The 9,797-nt window shown below is 40.0% G+C and overlaps 1 protein-coding gene across 1 annotated transcript in view; it reads left to right on the top strand.

Annotated features, from left to right (window-relative positions):
- USP31 (ubiquitin specific peptidase 31) overlaps positions 1-9,797 on the top strand; it is a 99,504-nt gene that overhangs the window by 65,053 nt on the left and 24,654 nt on the right. Inside the window, exons 8-12 of the mRNA XM_006871994.1 lie at positions 1,848-2,028; positions 5,474-5,585; positions 6,267-6,361; positions 8,068-8,145; positions 8,736-8,865. Of these exons, the coding sequence (XP_006872056.1) occupies positions 1,848-2,028; positions 5,474-5,585; positions 6,267-6,361; positions 8,068-8,145; positions 8,736-8,865 (596 nt within the window). The remainder of the gene's footprint in view (positions 1-1,847; positions 2,029-5,473; positions 5,586-6,266; positions 6,362-8,067; positions 8,146-8,735; positions 8,866-9,797) is intronic.

Raw genomic sequence — 9,797 nt, 5'->3', positions numbered from 1 at the left:
GGGAGTAGAAAGCCTCATCTTTCTCCCGCGGAGCGGCTGGTAGTTTCGAACCGCTGGCCTTAAGGTTTGCAGCCCGATTCGTAACCACTACGCTACCAGAGCTCAAATAGCGTTTTTTCAGTACATATGAGACTTCCACTTTCCTTGCTTTGCAGACAGAAAGCTGAGACTAGGAGAGGGAAGTAACCACTGGCTAGGGTCACACAGCTAGTAGTGAACAGTCTGAACACAAAGCTTGGTTTCTGTGTGGTTGGGTGGCATGCCCTCCATGTGGATCCTGATCACTTCCAGGAGAACAGGCCCTCTTACCCCTACCTTTGCCATAAGCCTGGGACATGAGATCACTCACTGTGTTGAACTCAGGCTCCTCCAGCCAGAAGTTAAAATAGTTATGAAGTGAAATCTTCTTCTTGATTTGTGTGAGATTTCTATTGTTTAAGCTTTAAAAGCCTTCCTTCACTAGTTTCTGTGTTGTGCTTTAATTGTAATTTATCAGAAATTTATTTTGGTACTCGCCTTGTACTTGTCATTTTAAATTGATGTAAGGCTGATGTACCTGAATAAAGTAAGTTCAGCAGGTCTTAATATTGTTGAGTATTTAGGTTATTGCCTGCGTTCTGCTGTGAGGACCTGTGTGTAAGTAAACTGTTTTTTATTTTACTCATTTTCTGGTGGTAGTGGTGTAATATACTTTTGTGTGTGTGGTTGCAATTGTGGCGGATTTTCTACCTTTTTGCCTGCTGGGATATCATTTACTTAGGCTGAATTTCCAAAGCTGAAAATCCTTGTTATAGGAAATGAACAATTCCTTACTTATTTATTGATTCCTACAAAGAGTAAGGCATTGTTTTAGGTACTGACTTTCTGGGCAGCTCTAGTTCCCTGTGGGTAAATAGTCCTGCTTTGGGACATTCAGGAAGAATTGGTTTTCAGCAAACACAATATGCCCATGTTGTTCCTTTAATGTAGGTTGACCCAGTCTATTTGATTGCATTAAAGGGTTGCTATGAGTCAGAACAGACTTAACAGCAACAGCATTCTTACAGTGGTGCTCTGAGGTGTAAGGTAGTTTCTCTTTGTGTCATAGGAAAGGGAGAAGACACTGCCATTGGAAAACAAAGGTGGTTTCACATGGCTTGGTTTTTGTTTTTTAAAAATTCCTTTTGGTTGTTGGTTACATGGTCTCAGTGTACATTTGTCCTGGTGGCTCATCTCAGCAAACTTGCCCATCGAAAGCGATCTAATATTTGCTCTAGTGAGGAGTCCTAATTTTCAGATGATAAGATGCCTAGCTAACTAAGGCTGTTGTTAGGTGTCAGCGAGTTGGTTCTAATTTATGTATTGTGTTGCTGAGGGTGGAAATCTTTAGTGGAGGTGCTGGTGGGCTCGAACCACTGACCTTTTGGTTAGCAGTTCAGTCCTTATTTTACAGCACCTCCAGTGCACCTAGCAAGCAAAGTCTAGCTTAAAGAAAATAATGACTGCTAGTGGTTACGAATCGGACTGTGAACCACAAGGTCAGCAGTTCGAAACTACCAGCTGTTCCGCGGGAGAAAGATGAGGCTTTCTGCTACCGTAAAGATTTACAGCCTCAGAAACCCTGTACAGGGTCGCTATGAGTCGGAACTGACTCCACGGCACTTAACAACAACAACAAGAAATCTTAGTAGCTAGATGGGAAATCTCAAATTAGAGCATTTGTTCTCTCTTTTTTTGGATTGTAGTTTAATTTACATAATGTGACAACTTATAATACATAATGTGTTTTCTTTATTGTTTAAAATTTATTTCTAATGAAAGAAAATAATTTTGAAGAGTTAAAATGACATGTTTTAATTCTCTTTCAGGACTTCATTTAAATAACAATCTAAACCACTTGAAATTTGGCTTGGATCACCATAGACTTTCTTCCCCTGTACAAACAGCAGCAAAACAAGGGAAAATGGACTTGCCTTCCACAAGAGCAGGAACTGACAAAATTGTTGTTTTGGTGTGTAATCGAGCTTGCACTGGGCAGCAAGGGAAAAGGTAAAAAACAAGCTATTTTCCAATAAGTATTAAGATGAGAAAAGTTGTCAATATTTTTTTTTTCCTTTTTTAAGCAGGGATGAAAATGTCCACTTTCAATACTTAGTTTTTGATTCTGAGATTTAGAAGTAAAGGTTGACCTGTTTATTTAGGAAGGTGAGGTGGAAGGAAGGTAATGAAATTAGAATAGAATCTGAGAAAGGGCCCATTTCTATGTCTGCTTTCACCTTAGGTTTTTCTAGGGACTCTAGGCCTTATATGGGGCTGTTTTCTTAGCAGCTGAAATTCTTAACATGCCTACTAGAAAGATACAGTCACCTTAAACTTAGTCCCCAAACTTCACTCTTTATCTTTCCTTGTAAACCTGGCTTACCAGTGTTTCCTGTTTTGCCAAATGCTACCTCTGTTCATTCAGCTGTATAAATAAGAAACTTATGAGTTGGCTATCTTTCTCCAATCTCTTTGCTTCCCTCTTTAAGAATTTATGAGAGTTTTAGACTGTCTTTTAAAGTAACTTTATGAAAACATTACTGTAATCTGAATAACAACAGAGGACAGATTAGGGCTATTTCAAATAGAAAAAACTTTTTCTAGTGTTTGTAAGGATAACCTTTATGTTACTCTTTAGATTAAAAAAATTCTTTTTTATTGTGGTAAAAAATATATATAATAAAATAGGTTCCATTTTAACCTATTTTTACGTGTACATTAATTATAATCATCAGTATCCAATTTTTCATTACTCTTAACAGAAACTCAGTATCCCCTTAAGCAATAATTGTCATTACCTCATTCCACCACCCCTTGTTGTTGTTAAGTGCCGTTGAGTCAGTTCAGACTCATAGTGAACCTGTATCTTATTGTTATTAAGTGCCATTGAGTTGATTCCAACCCATAGCGACCCTGCACAGGGTTTCTGAGGAGCACCTGGTGGGTTTGAACTACTGACTTTGTGGTTTGAAGTTCATTGCTGATCCTACAGCACCTCCTTGTATAGGGGTTTCCAAAGAGTGACTGGTGGGTTTCAACTGCCGACCTTGCAATGAGCAGTTCAGTGCTTATCCTATAGCTAATAAGCGTTCATATCTGTGCATTTACCTCCTGTAGAGATTCCATATAAATGGGATCATATAATAGTTCTTTTGATACTGACTTATTTCACTTAGCATGTGTTCAAGGTTCATCTATTATAGTATAGTTTAGAACTTCCTTTTATCTTTCTGTCTAAATAATGTTCAGTTTTCTGTATATGTCACATTTGGTTGAACCCTGGTGTGGTGCTGTAGGATGAACACTGGACTGCTAACGGCAGGGTCGGCACTTCAGACTCAGCAGCTGATCTCAGAGATGGAATGACTCGACAGCACACAACAACAACATTTCCATCTGTTGATCAACACTTAGGTTGTTTCCACTTTTTACGTATTGTGAAAATGCGGTAGTGAACATTGGTGCACATGTATCTGTTTGAGTTCCTACATTCGAGTCACTTAAAAAAGTTTGTAGAAAATTCCATTTTTCCATGAGCACTTTGAAGCCCCTTCCTATACCTAGCAGTGGAGTAGTTGGGTCATAAGGTAATTTTATGTCTTGAGTTTTTTAGGAACTGTCAAGCTGTTTTCCACAGTGGGCCTCACCATTTTATACTCCTACCAGCCTTAGGCAAGGGCTCCACATCCTATTTAACACATCTCTCCACATCCCACTGAATACTTGTTATTTTCTCTTTTTCTGATCATAGCCATCCTAGTGGGTGTGAAGTGGTATCATTATGGTTTTGATTTGCATTTTTCCTAAAAAGAAAGAAAAATGGCCCAAATCGATCCAGTAGAGTCTCTGAAACTTGCTCTAAGTCTAGACTGACGATTGCCAAAAAAGAAATGATGAAGTAAAAGCACCAGGACAGATTTCAAAGGACAGCTCAGAAAGACAGAGTGAAGCATTATAATGAACTGTACAAAGACTTGGGGCTAGAAAACCAAAAGTGAAGATAATGCTGGACATTTCTCAAGCTGAAGAAAAAAAAAAATCAAACCTTGAATTTCAATATTCAAGGTTGTGTTGTGTTGGAAGAATTACAGCCAGAGTGTTCCTTGGAAACCAGGATGGCCAAAATTCGTCTCTTATACTTCAGACATATTGCCAGGAAGGATCAGTCACTGGAGAAGGATATCATGTTTGCTAAGGTGAAGGGTTGGAGAAAAAGGGAGACCCCCAACAAGATGGATTGGCACAGTAGCAATGGGCTCAGATTTAACAAGGATTGCTTTGACTACTGACTTAACTTCCTCCTGTCCAGTCCATTCTGACTTAAAGTGATCGATCCTGTAGGACAGAGGACAGCTGCTCTGTAGGAGCTCTGAGGCTGTAAATCTTTAGGGAAGCACACTTCCTCTGACTTTTACTTGTGGAGCAGCCGGTGGGCTTAAACCACCAGCCTCTCAGTTAGCATCCAAGGTAGTAAACCATGCACCTCCAGTCCGCAGGCACCTATGTTGTGGTTGTTGTTGTTAAGTGCGGTCGAGTTGGTTCCAACCCATAGCGACCCTGTACAGGGTTTCTGAGGCTGTAAATCTTTACGGAAGCAGAAAGCCTCATCTTTCTCCCACGAAGCAGCTGTTAGTTTTGAACTGCTGACCTTGAGGGTCACAGCCCGATTCGTAACCACTACGCTACCAGCACACATTAATAGTACCCTTTAACCTGAGTTGGTAGTTTGAGCCCACCAGCTGCTCAGTGAGGGAAAGATGGGGCAGTCTACTTCCATAGAGATTTACAACTTGGAGATCCTCTGGGCCAGTTCTCTTCTGTCCTACAGGGTCGCTAGGAACTGGAATTGACTTGATGGTATTAGGTTTTGTTTAATGGGTAATTTTGATTGCATAGCCAAGGCCGAGAACCGCTTTATTGGCTTTGATTCTCTGACACCTGCGGTCCCAGCACTGATCTAGGAAATGTGGCAGAGGCCAGATGGCTGCTGCCTTAGAGGGAGCTGACGTCCACTGTTACTTCCTGGCCAGAGTCTCCCTCATGAGTAGGGATGACTAGGATATGGCTCCCTGCCTGATACACCTTCCAACTCCCTGTTCCTCTGGCGTCTAACTCCTTTTCTGTTTGACTCAGACTGTTTGTCAGTTCCTGTCCACTGGTCGCCCCCCACCGCTGCTTTTCAAACCATCTCCCCTATTCTTGTGCCTTTGCTGCCTCATAGCCTAACATCATACTCACCTAGACTTAATTTGGTAAATAGGCTATTAAATTTCATTTAGAAATCTAATCTGTGTCATCCGTTTATGAGAGTTTCAATTTCCTATTTGTTTAATTTTGAAAATGGTCCTAAAATTAATTTTCTTGTGATACTGATTGAAAAGATCAAGAATAAGAAGTTGCAGTTTTCAAAGAGTTGCTGTACTTTTACGAATACTACAGTGTTTGTCTGTGTTAGGTTTGGACTGCCTTTTGTGCTGCATCTAGAGAAAACAGTAGCCTGGGACCTTCTACAGAAAGAGATCTTAGAGAAGATGAACTATTTCTTGAGGCCCACAGTTTGTATTCAGGTTTGTAAGCATTCTGTTACTCCAGCACCACAGCATGCTTTTGGAACAGTCATTAAAATGGAATTTAAACTCCAGATCTCTGTGTTTGGGGTCGATCAGACACCAGGCTGGGGTGTTGGGAAGCCCTGGTGCCAAGCCCGTTAGTGATGTGTCAGCTGTGTTCACAGAGTCAAAATGGAGCACCTAGCCCGGCGGCTCTGGGTCTCCCTTCAATGGCTGGGTATTTTTTTTTAAATAGTTTTTGAGTAAAGTTTTACGTTTTGGTGGAATATCTACCTGGATAGTTTTACTTATTCATTTGTTCCTCCTTATGCTTTCATGTATTTTATATTTTCATCATAATAGCAATTAAAAAAATTAAGTATATTGAAAAATATTATGATTGTTACTGATATGTTATCCATTGTTGTTAAAGGTATCCATGGAGGACCATTAAGTTAATGTTTCGCTAAAGCAGTATATTACTTGTCTTACATAAGATATTTGATATGTAAAGTGCACTTGGGGAGATGGTATTTGAAGTACATTAGACCTAGTCTAGCAGCCTGACAGAATATCATAGATTAATAAGCGTATTTGTAAAGTGGACATTTACTCCCCCTCTAATCTTTGGAAATGTCCCTATGAATCATATGCACTTGAAAAGGAGTCCAACCTGTCTCTGATTTGACTCTTCCACAGGTGTGCCCATTCAGCTTGCGTGTGGTCAGTGTCGTAGGAATAACATACTTGTTGCCCCAGGAAGAGCAGCCCTTGTGCCATCCAACAGTGGAAAGGTACAAACAACAACAACAACAACAAAACCTTCTAGAATTGCATGTATGCCCATATTTCCAGTGGCATCTGATACGATTTCCACAGAAATGTGGTAGATTCATTTGCTTCATTTAGAAATTAAGTACTAATTTACTTTTGAATCCTGTTTGTGGGTGATACGTTTCATTGTTTTTCTTGAAATCAGAGAAGCCAGGTAATTCTGATGTGAGGAAGCAAATTAACCAACGTCCTGGGATAAATTATGCTTTCAGGTGCACCAGGATTGACATTTTGCAGGGTCAAGTTCTGTGTAGGTCACATTCCTCCTTGAAGTTTTTCAATGGTACCCTATGGCTTAGAAGATAAAACCCAGGTTTCACAAAACATGAGGTTTTTCACAGTTTGAACCCAAGCACTTCCCTTCTGTAATGAATGGTTTACTATTCCGGTCCCCGCCGTCTTCAGCCTCTTGCAGTATCAAGTTACTGATGAGTGTTTAACATGCTTTCTCATGTGTGTGTCTGGTTTCCTTTGTTCATAATTCTTTTCTCTTAAGACTTTTCTCATATGATCCCTTCTTTACCAATTAATCATCGCACTCTGAAATTAATCACTCCACTCTGAAAGTATGTGCTCTCCACATAATTCTGTTGTATTTACAATATTCTTTTTATTAATACAGTAGTGTTGTTATGTGCCATTCAGCTGGTTCTGATTCATAGAGACCCTGTATAGGGTTTCTCAAGCTATAAACCCTTATGGGAGTGGAAAGCCTCATCTTTTTCCCTTGGAATGTCCAGTGGGTTTGAACTGCCAGATTTGTGGTTAACAGTCAGTGTTTATCTTACAAAGCCACCGTGCTCCCAAATAAAAGAATTGTTAAGTGCCGTCAAGTTGGTCCAGACTCATAGTGACGCTGTATAGGGTTTCCAAGGAGCAGCTGGTAGGTTTGAACAACCTATATATCTATTAGAGATGGATATTTGTATGCTTAGATGGAGGCATAAATACAGATACAGTGTTTTTATTACAATGTTTTCTTCAACAAAAGTACTGCCTTATTTCAGGATTGCAAAAAGTATATAGCATAGTTTTTCTTGAAAGCAGCTTACTGTTTGGTTCTGGAGGTGAGACTTAATAGAGTAAATAATGACCCCAAACACTGCAAAGCATAAAAATGCTGGACGAGCCGTGTTGACAGTGGGTGCTGGCGAGGTCTCTGTAGAGGCTTGATGAAGGAAGGAAGTGGGTAGGACTTGAGGAGTGCCCTGCAGGGCCGACGTGTTTACAGTGGTGTGGGCATAGCCTCGATGATATATGGCTAGTAATGTGCCTTCTGATGGCAGTAGGCATGGTCTGTGTGGGTGGTAGAGAGGTGCAAAAGAAGACTTTATTCCCCAGGGGACTGTTGTCCAGGAACTTTAAGAGTTGGTGAGAAATTGGGCACGAAGTTGGGTTCAAAGGAATGTGGTAGAGTGATTGCTGACAGCCTAGTAGGGTGAGTCTGCATTTCTTCCAGTTTATTTCTATGCTGAACTTTTCATTTGAAGGTTTCACAGTCCAGATGTAAGCTAGTTAGTAAGTCTGAGGGAACGATGGCCTCACAGGAGACTTTGTGAAGGTTTTCAATCATTGTATTAACAACTTTAGATAGAACACGATCACACTGAAATGAAACCATTTATTTAGAAAACAATGTGTGGCTTTCCCTCACCCCCTCCCCTAGGGCATTAAAGTCTTGTGGACCAGGAGGCACTGCTCATGTGAAATTAGTTGTAGAATGGGACAAGGAGACAAAAGATTTGTGAGTATTTTTTTTTTTAATTTTACTTAGCATTTATAGAATTTTTGTTTTTATATCTCAGTGGCACATTGTTAATCTTTCAGATTAGTTGAGATGCAAATCTCTCTTATCTTGAGCTAAGGATCCACTGTATTGCTTTTCCTTTATTTAAACAGTTTATTGCTCCTTTCCATTCCATTCCATATTCTATCTTCCAGACCCTGAAACCTTAGGGTGCTTGCTTACTGCTAGTGAGACAGAAGTATCTATATAGGTTCAGTTACTTTGATTTTTCATTTTTTAAATTTCAGGCCCATTAACTCTAGAAAGCATTGTTGTTGAATGCATACCCTAAATACCAGGGACCGCTTGTGTTGATTAATCAGCACAGTTCATGGCCAATCCCAGAAAAGCCCACTCTAAATTGCTTTGTAGGTAGAGAACTTTTTAACAACATTTTGGAATGTAGAAAAATCGAATGACCACTTTTGCCTTTTTATACATTTATCTTTTTGTGATAAATTTATGAGCCCTTTGTGAAGCTATAATTGTATTTTTGTGTCCATTTTGCAAGCCGTTCTCTGATAAATGCTGTTTCCTCCTCATTGCAGCTTGTTTGTAAATACTGAAGATGAGTATATCCCTGATGCAGAAAGTGTCCGTCTGCAAAGGGAGTGTCATCATCAGCCTCAAACTTGCACTTTGTCTCAGTGCTTCCAGCTCTACACCAAAGAGGAGCGGGTAAGAGGCGGTAATTATGTTCTAGAAAATGCTCACGTTTTTCTGCATTATACATAAGTTCTTCACACTTTATGGGCATTTTAGTCCTCTTCTTTTTAGGATATTAACAAAAAGAAGTTTGAATTTTCAGAAAACTTTCACTGATTGAAATGCTTTAGAATTGAACCTTTTTAATTCATTCTTTTATTTTTAGTGGTTAATGATAAATTCTTTCTTTGTTTCAGTTCAGTTTCTGTAGTGCCTAGGACGGTGATTGTCAAGTTTTTGCTATTTTCTAAGAACATTTTTGTGTGTGCTGCCCAATCGAGTCTGACTCGTAGTGCCCCTGTAGCGTGGAGTAGCAGTCATTGCTCCACCAGGGTTCCTAGGCTGTAACCTCCACAGGAGTAGACTGCCAATTCTTTGTTCCCAGGGAGCTGCTGGTGGGTTCCAGACCACCAAGGGTTTGCATAGTACCAAGTGATTTACTGTTACACCACCACGGTGTCTACTAAGAACACAGGTACCAATTAAAATGACATGAAATTTTAAAAACCTTAGTTCCTCAGTTGCATTAGGCGCATTGAGTGCTCAGTAAGCATACACAGACAGAAAGTGCTCTGACAGCAAGGCTTCAGATGACGTAGCACAGTGCTGGCAGGTAGCAAAGCTTGGTAGATATTATTGAATGAATGGATGGGCAGATAAATGAGTCCATCTCTGGGTGAGGCCTGGGTCTATGTGTGTTTCCAACCACTCTGTTGAATTCTCTATATCTGCACTTGAAGAAACCTTGATTAGAATAATTGTAATTCATTCATCAAGCCTTGTGTTGATACTTAGGATCATGCTTTTGACTTCTAGTTGTTAACTATTCCCTTTGTTCATGAGGGATATTGGTCTATAGTTTTCTTTCTTAGTAACGTCCTTCCCTGGTTTTGGTATGAGGGTTA

Source organism: Chrysochloris asiatica, unplaced genomic scaffold (assembly GCF_000296735.1).
Source record: "Chrysochloris asiatica unplaced genomic scaffold, ChrAsi1.0 scaffold00178, whole genome shotgun sequence".
Classification (NCBI taxonomy): domain Eukaryota; kingdom Metazoa; phylum Chordata; class Mammalia; order Afrosoricida; family Chrysochloridae; genus Chrysochloris; species Chrysochloris asiatica.
This window is presented reverse-complemented; position numbering and strand designations above follow the sequence as displayed.